At 41.4% G+C, this 15,298-nt stretch overlaps 1 protein-coding gene across 3 annotated transcripts in view; it reads right to left on the bottom strand.

The window, feature by feature from the left end:
- Positions 1-806: 806 nt before the first annotated feature.
- The window catches only part of Cltrn (collectrin, amino acid transport regulator), a 39,820-nt gene continuing 25,328 nt past the window's right edge, over positions 807-15,298 (bottom strand). For all 3 annotated transcript variants that reach the window (XM_075957418.1, XM_075957419.1, XM_075957417.1), the window contains 3 exons: positions 13,598-13,711; positions 10,372-10,566; positions 807-1,489 (listed from right to left, as the gene is read on the bottom strand). In XM_075957418.1, coding sequence (XP_075813533.1) covers positions 1,333-1,489; positions 10,372-10,566; positions 13,598-13,711 — 466 coding nt within the window. In that variant the 3' untranslated portion in view covers positions 807-1,332. The remainder of the gene's footprint in view (positions 1,490-10,371; positions 10,567-13,597; positions 13,712-15,298) is intronic.

The raw sequence follows: 15,298 nt of genomic DNA, 5'->3' as shown, positions 1-15,298 counted from the left end.
TATATATGGACTGCTGAGAAGTCAAGAACAGTGGCACTGGGTTTTGAACCTACTGCACGTACTGGCTTTTTGGGAGCCTAGGCTGTTTGGATGTTCACCTTCCTAGACCTGGAAGGAAGTGGGAGGTCCTTGGACTCCCCACAGGGCAGGGAACCCTGACTGCTCTTCAGGCTGACGAGGGAGGGGGAGTTGATTGGGGGAGAGGGAGGGAAATGGGAGGCGGTGGCGGGGAGGAGACAGAAATCTTTAATAAATAAATAAATAATAATAATAAATAAAAAATAAATGTAAGAACTTCTGCTGAAAAGTAAAAAATGTCCACAAGACTCACAATTGAGAATGAGAGACACTGAAGGCATCTATGATAACCTCGCCCCTGCCAAAAAGAAACAGTAATTTTCAAATAAAAAAAATACTATGCTGAAAAAGATAAAAATGTGAAGAATAAAAGTGTCTGCAAGCTAGGACGTACACAGAGCCAAGCATGGTGGCACACACCATCCCAGCACTCAGGAAGCAGAGGCAGGCGGATTTCTGTGAGTTCAAGGCCAGCCTGGTCTACAGAGTGAGCTCCAGGACTTCCAGGATTGTTATACAGAGAAATCCTGTCTCAAAACAAAAACAAACAAACAAACAAATAAAAAGGATGTATACAAATAAAATCAACATATATTTCCAGGGCCGTAGATCAAATTAAATATAACTAATAAAGTTAGACTCACTGTGTTCCATGGTGTGAAAACAAGTCTCAAAACAGAGTCAGTCACATAATCAAAATTAGATGCTTAGTGCTTTATTAAATTAGCATAGACAGGACTTGTACAAATTGCAAATAGTCAACAACAAATAAATCTGCTTGCCCCACCGAAAACTGATATGCAGAAAATATACAAGCAGCTATTGACGTGAGAACAGAATAAAATTCCATTTTTATCCATCCTATATTTCCTTTTTTCTCACTTCATCATATACAGAGTAATAGAAACAATATTTTTAGAAGATCCATTTTCAATGGTCTCTATGCCATTGTTACAGCTCTTCTCCACTGCGGGAAAATGATTTTTCCCCTTAGGTCTTCAAACTGTGAAATGCAATTATAGCCCTGACTTTATTTCTAGAAACGCTCAAATCACAAGCTACAAACACACACGACCACACTTACACACTCAGTTAGCAGGAAAAACGTCCTAGAATATTCTGAAAACTCAACACCTTATCATCTCAGTGGTCTTTGTGGGTATAATTCGTTGTCTACCACATTCAGGCATATTGAAAATTTCTTGCATAAAAAGAGGGGTGAAACCAAATAAATCTGCCAAGCAACTGCTACTCTCAGAGAGGAGTGAGGCGTTCATCCTCTGCCGAGAAGCCATCATTAATGTGCCCTCCCTTTGTGTCCAAGGGATCGCAGGGGATGCTATTTTCAATTGTGATTATGTTCTCACACTTGTCTTCTGCGTCTTCCACTCCAGGTGATCTTCTGCTGTTCCTAAAAGCACATTAAAAAAAAAAAAGGTGAGTGGGGTCTAGGATGAGAAAACTTTGGCTGAGTATGGTCTTGCTTACAAACGTGGAGAACAGAAAAGCACATAGGAAACTGAGAACTCAGAAATAATTGAGGGTGTGTACTTCAGAGGATCACAGCAGTTGATAAGGTAAAAAGACTACCAATAAGAAAATTATTGTGATTATCATGAGGGACTCTCCACTATGGCGGGAGAAACTCAGGTGAGTCTCTGACAGATGAGGAAGTGGTGAAGGTTATTTGATAACTTTCAAGATGGAATTTCCTGAAAAGCCCTACAGGAGAGTCGGCATTAATGTGATTTCAGGAATATTAGGTACACAAAAGGGGGGAGAAGAGAAAGCTCTTCTTTACAGAAGAATTCTAGTTAATAAAGAAAGGGTAAGGGAAAGTCGCCACTGCTATAATACTTGATTCTGCTTAGGCTCCTCATTGGGGTTAAGTCCGCTGAATACTACCCATAGTTAGACAAACTGACAACTGCCTTCAGATGAATACTGAGAAGAATCAAAATACTGAGTTTTTTGTATTCTTGTCCCCCGCCAAATTTTTCCATCTGAAACTCAGAATCAGAAAGATGCACATTTCAGGATACAACTGTCTTGGACTCACTCAAAGGTAAGCATTCAACTAGGGGGACAGCTAGATCATCCCCTGTATCCATCCACTGTAGAACAATGACTGGGTGGATAGACAGCAAATTATTGATGGCTAGATGGATGGATGGATGATTGAACAAACAAGTGGATGAGCAGATGCACAAAGTTACTCAAACATTAATCCAATGTAGATTTTGGATGGAATCTATTATAAGTAGAAGGGAGGGAGGGAGGGAAGTATAAAAGGGAAAAATGAGAAGAAAGGAGGGAAGACATCTATATTAAGAAATTTCATGAATCACTTGTATTTTCTTTTAGTGGATGAAGAAAATCCTCATATTCCTACCTTAGGAATTAGGAGTTAATATCAATTTTTCCAGTTTTTACTGAGGACTTGTTAAATGATTGTAAATAGCTGACATTCATAATGAAAAACAAAGTAGCATTCCAATCCTGTAGATCCCAGTGTCATCATTTGACAATGCATGCCATTGTCAAATTGCACAAGTGATCCTGTCGGCAATCGCTGAGCAAGACTCCTTGGATTGTAAACATTAACTCATAAAACTTTTGGCTTAATGCTGAGTTGGAAGTTTGGAGTTATCTTCAAAGACAGGTTATTATGCTGTCTCATCCTTAAGGTGAAGACACATCACTGGCCTTCCAAATCCCAACAGTCAGCACAGACTTGTGGACATGACACTGTCAAATGATGAGGGGATCCTCCCACCAGGTCAATTTCCTCACTGAAAGACCTGAAACATTTCAACACTTCCTTCTGTAGACAGGGATGCCATCATTTTCTATGTCTTCCAAAAAATCAAAAGTAACTGGCATTGGTAACAGCGAATCGCCTCACTTCCTTTCATAGTATTCAACAATTGCTGACAACTACAAGCTGCATTGGAAGACAACCCTTCACCTTAAAGCAAGGATTCAACAACGGGAAAAACTCCAGATTCACTCATCCCCCCCACCCCCCTTCACTTTTAATGCTTTATAAAAGAGAGAAGAGATTTTTTTCATAGGGATGAAATCCTATCAGAAAATGTGTATTTATAAATGATCCTCAAAAACTGTGTAGTTTGGGAGAGTAAGATGGCTCAGTGGGTAAAAGCACTTGCTGTGCACATCTAAAGGCCTGGGTGTGATCCCTGGAACCTACAGTAGAAGGAGAAGTTTGACTCTTGAAAGTTGCCCTCTGCGCTTCACACATATACTGTGGCCTGGACACACACACACACACACACACTAAATGAATAAAATTTTATTAGTCCAAATCCCCCTAAAATCGTTCCTTGGGCTTGGAGTGAATAACAACTTTCTATAACACTAGATTTTAAACAGTCAGAGCTTACTCAGAGTTATATGAGTCCATATGACAAAAATCTTGCCAGCATAGTGGTTCATATCATTACATATCAGTATTCAGCAGGCAGAGACAAATATTATCTATAAATTCAAGGCCAGCATGGACTATATAATGAGTTTGAGGCCAACCTGAGCCACATAGTAAAACTGTCTCAAAACAAAAAATTTTAGTATACTTTTGTAATATGGGATACACACACACACACCCACGGATATACTTACATACATATACACACTATCTGCGATATATGTATATATAAACATACTAAAATATGCAATGCAATAAAGCACGATTAATATAAAAACTCAGACAGAAAAATTAGGGTTCAATTTGAAGACCCGAAAAGCAAAGCAGCCAGCCACTGGCTCTTACCTTGACCTCAGTTCAAAAATGGCAATCCTGCCTCCAGGAATCTCAGCATGAGATGGAGACTGAGCGCTGTCTCCTCCCGTATTATAATGCTCTCTAGTTCTGGGATTAAAGGTGTGCACCACTGGGATTAAAGGCATGCACCGTCTGGTTTCTTTTTTTTTTCTTTTTTTTTTTGAGCTTAACTGTATTGGTAGGATTTTATTTTATTTTTTTTAATTTATTTATTTATTAAAGATTTCTGTCTCTTCCCCGCCACCGCCTCCCCTTTCCCTCCCCCTCCCCCAATTAAGTCCCCCCCTCCTCTGTCCGGTTTCTATGGTAACTAGTGTTGCTACTGAGATTAAAGGTGTGTGTCACCACTGCCTGGCCTATAAGGCTGACCAGCAGAACTGTTTTACTCTCTGGTCTCCAGGCAAGCTTTATTTATTAAAACACAAATGAAATGCCACTACAATTAAGGGTAACCTGAGGGAAAATGCCCATTGTTTACTAGACAGTGTCTTCTGTAAAATACAGTTTTGTGGGGTTGGAAGAATGACAGAGGGCTGAACATGTACAGATCAGTGCAAGGAACCTGGCCTTCCCCATTCCAAACACAAAGGACGAATAAGCCATCAGGCATCACAGTGCATGGGAAATAAGTCAAAGAAAGATGCAAACAAGGGAAGGTGACTTTCTCTCCTCTCAAAGAAGGATCATTTCCCACCCAGAAAGAGCCAGAGGGAAATCCTTACAGAAACCCGTAAAACTGAGCTGTGTTGGACCCAAATCAGGCACATCTGGTTTAGTAGGGTGACCTTGGGTCCAGTTGTTGAGAGGCTTGGTGCTGCTGGGCTTTAGAAACTGCGCTGTCAGGAACTTGCTAGTTGGCAGACAGGATAAGCAGCTCAAAGGTTATCTGACAACTTTATAGCCCTCTGTTACATTTCATAGTGTGTGCCATAAGAAACTGATCCAGTGGCTGGGAGCTGCTCTTAGTAAAGATAATAAAACTTAACTGTCTTTCTGGATTATTCTGATTTGATGTTCTGCTAAAATCATGAGTTCTTATTCCTGAAAAACAGAATTGAATGTTAGTGACTTCCACTGCCCCTGCAACAGCAGCTGATCCTCGAAAGGTATGAGAGGAAAGAAAGCTATGATGGAACTACCTCCTAGGAGCTTTGAGAGTGGCTGCCCCCTAGAAATTCAGAGAGAAGAGAGTCAAAAAGATGACACAAGAAACCTCGAGGCTCCGGTGTGTCATGGACCAGAATAGGTTCTGTTCTGAGATAGAGAAATAATGAGTAAATGCAGAAAGGGTATCCATGCCTCTCTTCAAACAAAATAGGGCCCAAGAGCCAAGTCCCAAGAATGGCCAGGAAAAGAACTAAAGATAGACGAAATACATTTCTTAAACAGGACAGAACTAATTATTGGCAATTGGAACAGTCCTGGTGGTCCATCTAAATAACATCTGATGGAGATGCCATTGCTCCTGGGTGATTTAGTGGACACTGCCGTATGGTGGAGTCAACAGGCTTTGGAATAAAGCTTCTCTGGCTACTTTCCAATCATGTGGCCCAGTAGGCAAGTTTTTTCATATTAGTCAACAGCAGGAATAATGGTGATAAGAGTCTCCTTCATGGCATGAGTCACACGAGATATCTTCTCGGCTGCTTTTATTTCATTCTCACTACAATCTAGTGCAGATTTTCTTCTTACTGTTGTTTTTCAGATGAGGAAAACTGGGTTTCAAATATATGTACCAACTTTTCTCTTGGAAAGGAAATGATTCATGAAAGGAGCTGGCCCAGAACTCCATTTTAGATGCACCAGGCTCTACCCAAAACACACTAATTTCCTACTACATGTATATTTTTTATTTCTTTATTGATCATCCATTCTATGATAGGAGCTTTCGTACAGCTCACAGAAGACATGAACACAGATAATACAGATGGCCCTACCTACAGGGCAATCATTGTCTTGTTCTTTGTAATGGAGCAAGGTCAAGGACTTATGACATAGAACCCTAGCTAATGTTCAGACATGAGCAGAGTCCTTACTATATTTGCTTATATGTTTCTAGTTACTCTTCTTTTCCTGTAAGCACAGTCGTAAATCAGAACGCATCTGGATTTCTAAAATTCCTCTTTCTTGTACAAAGCTGTAATCTTCTCACTAGTTTCTCATATTACAAGTTCACATTCAAGCTGGGCTTTGGTGGTTCACAACTTTAATACCAACAGAGGGAGACAGGCAGATCTCTGTGAGTCCAAGTCCAGCCTGGTCTACAGAGTGAGTTCCAGGACAGTCAGAGCTATATAGTGAAACCCTGTCTCAAAAATAAAAAAATAAACAAAAAACTTCACATTCTTATAAACTGTATTACAAATAAAATTATGAATCAAACGGGAAATTTCCATGCTAATTGTTTGCCCTTACTGTAATTAGAAATGTACCGATCTAAAGGGCCTCAGAAGGCCCCACTCCCTCTCTGAAGATTTACACACAGTTAAGGGTTGCTAGGTAAGGGAAAGATAATTTCCTCAGTGGTGTAGCCACTGGTAAGTTGCTGGTGCTCCTAAAAATAACTCATTACCCATACTTCTGTAAGCAACCCCAATGATACTCACTGGGTTACCACTCTCAACAAAACGACATCAAAGAAATGGGGGGACCAGTTGTTAGACATTACGTCCTTATTGTAGGAGAGAAAACTGAGACACATGGAAATTAGGTGACTTGATGAAGTTTATATATGTAAGTAACACAGCACGTGAGTTTACCTAGTTTGAACTCTAGTTCACCCAATCTAGCAGCTCTAAAGTCAGCATAATGCTGTCATTAACAAAACTCCAGCCTTGCTCCAGACAGTTCCTCCATCAGAAGTCTAGGTACACATTCATCTCAGACAACTTTACCATGCCTCTCCAGAGAAGCAGAATGGTAGCTTAAATGACCACACAGTCCCTTCAAGTCTTCCCGGTCTATGATTTTGGAACACAGCAACTGTGCATGCGCCATGGCATGAGTGTGGAGGTCAGAAGACAACTTGCAGGAGTCTGTTTGCTTCTGTTATGTGGGTCCCAGGGAACAAACTCAGGACATTTACCTTAACCTGCTGAGCCTTCTCTGCTGGGCCAAGCCCAACATTTCATTAGCTTTCTTCCTCAAGGCTGCAAAAAACAATCCCTACCTTTTCTATGATTAAAGCGGGTTTTCAGATCAGACACAGCCACATATACCTCTAATCTCAGTTTATGGGAGGCAAAGACGTGACAATCAGTTCAAGGTCATCCTCCATTATAGAATTAATTCCACACCAGCCTGGGCTACATGATAGCCTGCCTCAAGAAAATGGGCAGGCTGTCCCCAACTTCAAACTGGACCCTTTCCTCATCTTTGAAGCAGTATTTTACCAAAGAGAAAAATCACCACAGGTCATATCAAGCTTAAGACACACAAACAATTTCCCTCCAGGAGGTCACCGTAATTGTCCTGAATGTATCTGATAATCGTTGATCCTTTCCAGATTTACAGAAAAAATTTGTCCATCTGTTTTCCGAGTTTGGATGTGAAATGAATTTGTGAAAGCAGAGTTGTAACAGCAGCCTCGCTTCTCCCAGGTAACAGATTATGATGCTACGCAGCCAATTATTATATTACTGCAGAATCTGTTTGGAAGGAAATAGCTGATCCCATCACAAACTTAGCTGAAAGAGCAGCGAATGGAAAGACAATAAAATAACAGTAACGACTAACACTTGCGGAGCACTCATACGCCAGGACCCACCCTGAGCACTCTCCTGGACTAAAGTCTTTTATCCTGTCAAGTTCATTGGTTCCAGTACACTTCGCTTTTCAGATGAGGAAAGGTATCTACATGCAGCCAGCAAAAGTAAATTTAACCAGAATGACTCTAGGACCACAAAGTCATATTCTCCTCCCAAACTCAGTTTCCCTGCCTCCTTGTTTGTACTTGCATACAGCTAATGGGTTTGATGTGAGAGTGTAATATAAGAAATCAATACTTTAAACCTAAGCAGTTTATCTCCTGAGTCCATTTTTTTAACTCCTACATTATATCCTACAAGTAAGGCAATTGGGAATCAAGCAAATGATGTCAATTAGCAAAGGTTTCAAATGGCTTGAAATCACAGAAGTATACCATCTCAGAATGAACACAAACTTTAAAGTGCTGAATATCAACTTTCAAATATGGCAAGAGAATGTGTCTTGATATTCTAAAGCCCAAAACAAATGCATGCCCCATATCAAAGGAGTTGGCATTTCATGCCACAATCACCTAGAAAAGTCAAGCAAGTACTACCTGATCCTAATCTTTGGACATATACACATTTTTCTCATAGTGTTTCTTTTATCATTTGTGGGGGAACTGGAAATATCCGAAATTGAAAATGCTTCTGTTAGCAACTAGGAAAACACAGGGAAAGTAGTAAATGTGGGGAGAGGCATTTAATCCAACACATATTTGGTCAAACACACCCCACATGCCCCAGTTGTCTATCCTTTCACAAACCACGCCCCTGTGATTTTAGAATGTATGCATGTCCCCATGAGGGCCACTTTACAGAATTTTTGTCTCTGTATTAGAAAGGAAGTATTCAGACAGGTTTAGTGAAGAATTAAGGTTGGGGGCTGGAGAGATGCCTCAGCTTTTAAGGCTGTGCACTGCTTGAACACAGGACTGGAGTCGGAGTCCCAGCACCACATCAGGTGGTTCACAACCCCTTAGCACTCCAGCTTCAGGGGGATCTAACATCTCTGGGCTCTTCAGGCTTCTGCTCTCATGAGTACATACCCCGCAACACACACACACGCACAGAATTTACAAACATAAAAATATTTTTTAAGTTGAGGAAATTTCATCTTCCTCTCTAAATTAGAGATATTTATAACCGGAAATACATTCTCCTTTCTTCATGCTAAGAAATTCCATCTCCTCTACTTGCTGCTACATCAGTAACTGCCATGGATCTGAAATTCTGTTTTGAAGCAGTCTCAATAACTTAGACATTATACCTTGTCTTACTGAATGCAGGAAAATGAACTCTAGAAGCGGGACACTACGTGTAAAGTGGTAAATTGAATATGTGAAAATTAAATAAATTAGAACAACCTGGGCAGTATCAAACTGCATCTCATTCAAGTACTCTAATTTAGTGAAGCTGAGTCTGCCACAGAAACTGCACGTCAACCAAATGTTCCAGGTGATTCTGATTCAGGGCATTGGTCCCAACGCCACAAGCAGTAGGGCTCATTACAAACACGCGAGGGACCAGTAGCCATCAGTAGAAGAGCAGGCTGACGCAGCTAGAGCATCGAGAACAGGAGTTTGAGCTACCAGCCCTGGCTGAACAAAGGTAGGAAGTCGTTGAAACATCTGTGCAGCTGTGGGTACTTACACTCATACTGCTACCAAAAGATAACTCCTCCTACCCCAAAACTGTGTTTTTCTTTGTGTATCAAGCTTACAAAATTACAACCCAAACTTCAAACTGCGCAGAGTCATCTGAGAGGATAAGCCTCACTTGAGGAATTGCCTTTATCAGGTTTTTCTCTGGGTTTTCATGTCTGTGAGGCCTGTCTTGGTTATTAATTCACGTGGGAAGGCTCAGCCCACTCTGGCCAGCAACATTCCTCAGGCAAGTGGTTCTGGGCTGTGTAAGAAAGCTAGCTAAAAGCCAGATGCTTTACTCTGAGCACTCAGGAGGCAGAGGCAGGTCGATCTCTGCGAGTTCAAGGCCAGCCTGGTCTACAGAGCAAGTTCCCAGACAGTCAGTGCTACACAGAGAAGCCCTGTCTTGTGGGGTGGGTGGTGGGGGTGGAAGCTAGCTAAGCATAAGTCTATGAAAGAGGCTGAATGTGAACTAGCAAGCAACATTCCTCCACAGTTCCTGCCTGTGAGTTTCTGCCCTGACTTCTCTCCAGTGATGGACTATAATCTGAAAGAAGAAATGAACCCTTCTTCCCCTATATTGCTTTTGGTCAGTGTTTTATCATAGCAACAGAAAGGAAACCAGAACACAGATATTCGACTCAAGTCTGGATACAAGACAGTATATAGTACAGCATACAATAGAGGAAACCAGGGTGGTAGCTCCCTGGATAAAAGTGCTTGTAATGTAAACCTGATGACCTGAGTTTGATCGCTGGGGCTCACACACAGGGGTAAGGAGAAGACTGACAGAATAAATTGTCTTCTCTGACCTACACACACACAGACACACATACAGACAGACACACACACACACACACACACACAGGGGGGGGTCATACATGAACACATAATAATAAAGAGAACAGGATGGAATAAAGGAAGATAATAATGGAAGGAACCTCATTAAATTAGAGACACTGAAGTCTAAAAACATTGAAAGATAAGATTATGATTGTTATTTTGTAAGTCATGACTTTTGTAAGTTTTAGACATTACTTTAAATCAATCATGAGAAAATACACCAATATTCCTTAAATCGTCCCTCTAAACATCTTACCTCCGTCGTTGCCGGATTCCTGATAGAACCAGTAGTGCAATGGCAACTATGACAATGCAAAATATCACACCAAATACAATAATCCAGACGGGCACAGCTGGATCCGTGGGGGGTGCAAGAGTGGAAGGAATTTTTAAAAATTCCAGAGTATTGTCATCCAAAAAGAAGGCATTATTGATCCGGTTCCTATTCATTCTAAAAGGCAATGATCATTTTAAAATACCAATTAAATAAGACAGAAATAAATACATTAGAAACAAAGTACAGGCCCATTTCTCTACCGATATAAAATGACCTTTGAACTTTGTCCCCTCCCCATCCCCCGTTTTACTTCTTGAGAGATATCATCTAGATTTGAATGAATAACAAAACTCTAGTTAAGATGGCTTACATAAATACCAGACATTTCTTTAAATTAAAATATTTGTAAAAGTGCTTCTCTATGACTATACCCAATGGTCATTCAGTAGTCCGAAAGTCTAAAAGCATATGAAGGCAAATGTGTTTGTTTCCCTAGGGGGAGCGAAATCTGCACTTTGAGTGCTGACTACAGTCAGATTGGTAGTGAACATTTCTTTAGCTGAAAAAAAAAGTTCATTTCTATTCAGAATTTGCAAAACTAGTTCTTGAAGACATTTTATTTGTTGGTTGGTGGGTTGGTTTAATGTGTGTGGCAGGGAGGCTGAGTGTATTTATGTGTGCCACAGGAACCCTCAGAGGTCAGACAAAGGCATCAGGTCCCCTGGAACTGGAGTTGTAAATGTTTCTGAACTGCCATATGAGATCTTGAGGCCACATTCAGGTACTCTGCAAGAATAGTAAGTGCTTTTAACCACTGAGTCATCTCTCCGACCCTTTGGAGAGAATTTTATGACCTTTACTGAATACTCTTTACACAAGCAAACTTCATCTATACTTAAGAGTATCCCTGGGCTGGAGAGATGGCTCAGCGGCTAAGAGCACTGTCTGCTCTTCCAGAGGTCTTGAGTTCAATTCCCAGCAACCACATGGTGGTTCACAACTATTTGTAGTAAGATCTGGCACCCTCTTCTGGCCTGCAGGCATACATGCAAACAGAACACTGTGGAATAAATAAACTTTTTTTTTTAAAAAAAAAAGAGTATCACTGATGAATAGGAAACAGAACATGAGACTGTAGAATAAAATTTCCCAATAACTACATTTTTGTTGTTATTTTTCTTTGAGACAGGGTCTCATCATATAGCTATTGCTGGCCCAGAGCTCACTATATAGAGCAGACTGGCACTGAACTCAGACATCCACCTACCTCTGCTTCCCCAGAGCTGGGATTAAAGACATGAGCCACCACACCCAGCTCTAACAGCTGTTTTGTTTTGTTTTAAGTGTAAAGAAATAGGAAAACAAATTGTAACAATTGGACATATCCCATATATTAAATAAAATATAATTTCAATATACCAATATTCAGTTGATTTCAATTTTGTCTAATGCTATTTAATATTTTGTGTGCACCTCATTTTGGACTAGCTGTAATTCAAATGCTTGGTAGACATATTTATCTAGTAGCTTCAGGACTGGGCAATCCTGGTCTAAAGCAGTGACTTGCAGACCAAACAATGGATCATCAGGAAAGATTTCCATCAGCAAACTATGCCAAGGGTTGAGGATGTCGTTCAGTGGTACATAACAACTTAGTATGTGCAAAGCTGAGCTCCATCCCCAACCCACCAAAACTCACAAATCTATGTTCTGCCATGACCATTCATATATATGAAAGAGAACTCCAGTAGCAAGGTGGTAATTTAAATATCATTTTAGCAAATTATGGAATGTTTTCCTTTTCTAGTAATCTAATCTTTTAAAATCTTTGTGTGTGTGTGTGTGTGTGTGTGTGTGTGTGTGTGTGTGTGTGTGTGTTTAGCGTATGAGTGCCCCAGGTGTACCTGGAGATTATTGACAACAACCACAGATGCCAGTCCTCGCCGTCATCTTTGAAGCAGGTTCGCTTTGTTGTTCTCCATGAATATGCCCAGCCAGCTGCCCCAAGAGTTTCCCCAGATTCCCTCGCTTCTGCCTCCCATCTTGATATAGGATCCCTAAGATGACTGACATGGGCCACTGTGCTGGTTTTGTGTTGATTTGGGATCCACATTTGGGTACTCATGCTTCGTGGCAAGTGCTTTATTTGCTGAAGCATCTCCCCAGCTCTCGTAATCCAATCTTGATTATGAGAAGGCAAACCTTTTCCCAAAATAATGAGCATCATTGCTGAGCTATAACTGGAAGGAATATGAAAAGTTTCTCCGCACCCTTGCTCCATCTTTCTGCTTGATTAACTCTTTGTTGCTATCTTGGTCCACACCAAGCAGTGACTTGCAGACCAAACAATGGGTCATCAGGAAAGATTTCCATCAGCAAACTATGCCAAGGGTTGAGGATGTTGCTCTGTCTCCTCAGGTAGACTGGAAGTTCTATCCAGGTACAGATAATATCACCTCCACCACTGGAATCCTTCCCTAGGGATCAGACACCCTAGATATCTTTTTACCCAAGACCCGGGATGAATTACTCCAGTCCTCACAGAGAGCTATAACAGACACTTTTGAACTGGTTGTTCATGTCCACACATCATTCCATACATGTGACTACGCTAACCCAGATTTTAAAATTATCATGAAAATGGCAACAAGTAGAATGAATATGATCATGGCATGTCATATTCATGTATAAAAATGTCCAGTGAAACCCAGTACTTTGTACAATTAATATATGCAAATAAAGTTTAAGTCAATTAAAAAAAACCACTATAGATATGATAGCAACATATTTGGAGTTGGCTCTTCACTCTTAGTTAAGATTTAGACAAGAGTTTCTAAACCACAGCACAATTGACATTTGAGGTCAAGTAATTTTTGAGGGAGGTGCTGTCCTGTACATAGGGTGGATAGCAACATCCCTAGCTTCCGTCTGCTTAGTATGGGTGGTGCCTCCTTCTCCTCCAGTTGTGACAAGAAAGATGTGTCCAAACATTACCAACCATTTGTTTCCTTGGAGGCAAATCGCTACTGAATAAAAATTACTCATCTCCACTAATCTCCGATGAAAATGAACTGAATGGAACACTTGACACTTTAATCAATGCCTCATGTATGGAGTGGAGTGAGATTTCTTCAGTGCCCATGTAAACAGTGGAGCTCGTCAGCGAGATGATGGATCAGTAGACAGCATATGTGGGTATGCTTACCTTATGGCTGACTGTACTTCAGCTGCAGGAAGAGTATGGTTTTTGGAAGGGTCTGTCACCACAAACCAGAATGATACCCTCTGGGTTATGTTGCAAAGCAGGACATGGGAAATTCTGCAGAAATGAGGGAGATGTGTTACAAGAACATCATCACAAAGGTAGAGAAACTATTCACACTCTGATGTGATTTCCAGTTCATGAGGGACCAGACGTGTGGTGAGAAGATGTTTTTACCATTGGAAAGAATGTCTTAAGAAGATAGAAATTTCACCAGGTGGTGGTGGTGCACGCCTTTGATCCCAGCACTCGGGAGGCAGCTGGATCCCTGAGTTCGAGACAAACCTGGTCTACAGAGTGAATTCCAGGATAGCCAGGGCTACACAGAGAAACTCTGTCTCTTGGGGGGGAAAAGAAGAAGATAAAATTTCACTTTCTGGTTGGATTTAAGGTCTGCTCCACAGGAGGAAGCACAGGCCTAGTACTGCAAATCTGGCCAAGAACCCACGGTTAGGGAGCTCCTAAGCCCCGAGATGAAGCTACTACTATTATCTTGCTAAGTGGACACGGCACCTATTGCTCTCTAAATTTGTATCCGTATATACCCATAGATGAGTGCAGCTCTCAGACCTCACCAGACAAGTTTCTTTATGCAGTGGATGGCCGCTGATGCAGAAGCCCACAATTGATGGAAGCACAGAGAAAAAATGTCAGTGAAATGCTTAGCCTCGAGGGGGGCACCTGTATCACCCTCACCCAAAGACTCAGGGACTATAGAGGAAGAGGGGGCAGAAAGAATGCAAGAGACAGAAGTAAGGGAAGACTGGAGCAAAACAGTGTCTTCTGGATGTGACAGGACTCCTGTAGGCACGAACTCACAATATGTTTGCCAGCACAAGGAGCACACAAGATTAGGCCAATCAGCCTTCTAGCATGGAGCAGGGAGGAGCTGACAAGCCCCCACCTCCAACTGAAGAGTTATTGACAAGTTGATGGCTTTGTTGGGGGGGGAGGGTCAGTTTTCTTTAAGGCCCTGGAAGTTTGATCACACAGCCGTGGATGCCTCTGTGTCCATGAGTGTACAAGCAATACAGACTGGGTTAGGAGTGGTTTTTAAGAGGACACTAACTTGGGATGGGGTGGGGATGTGGGGGTAGGTCTGGGAGGAGCTAGAGGGAGAAGTAGGCCTGGGGTGGGGGGTGACAGTAATCAAAATACATTGTATAAATTCGACACGAGGCCAGGTATGATGGCACACGCCTTCAATCCTAGCTCTCAGGAGGCAGAGACAGGTAGATCTCTGAGTCTGAGGCCAGCCTGGTCTACATAGTGAGTTCCAGGACAGCTAGGGCTACATAAATAAAATGACCTTCTCTCAATGCCATCCCCCAAAAAACTCAAAAAATTAATAAAAATATTATATTAAGAATACAAATTGTAGCCTGGTGGTAGCAGCACATGCCTTTAATCCCAGCACTTGGGAGGCAGAGGCAGGTGGATCTCTGAGTTCAAGACCAGCCTGGTCTACAGAACAAGTTCTAGGACAGGCACCAAAGCTATTCAGAGAAACCCTGTCTCACAAAAAAGTGAAAATTGTATAGAAGATCTAATTATTTCAAAATCATATGCTCAGGGATCATGCCTTAAAGGATCTGCCAAAAAAAATGGTGTGATTTGGCAATAAGATGAGCAGAGATCATTGTT

This window comes from Microtus pennsylvanicus, chromosome X (assembly GCF_037038515.1).
Source record: "Microtus pennsylvanicus isolate mMicPen1 chromosome X, mMicPen1.hap1, whole genome shotgun sequence".
NCBI classification, from domain to species: Eukaryota; Metazoa; Chordata; class Mammalia; order Rodentia; family Cricetidae; genus Microtus; species Microtus pennsylvanicus.
This window is presented reverse-complemented; position numbering and strand designations above follow the sequence as displayed.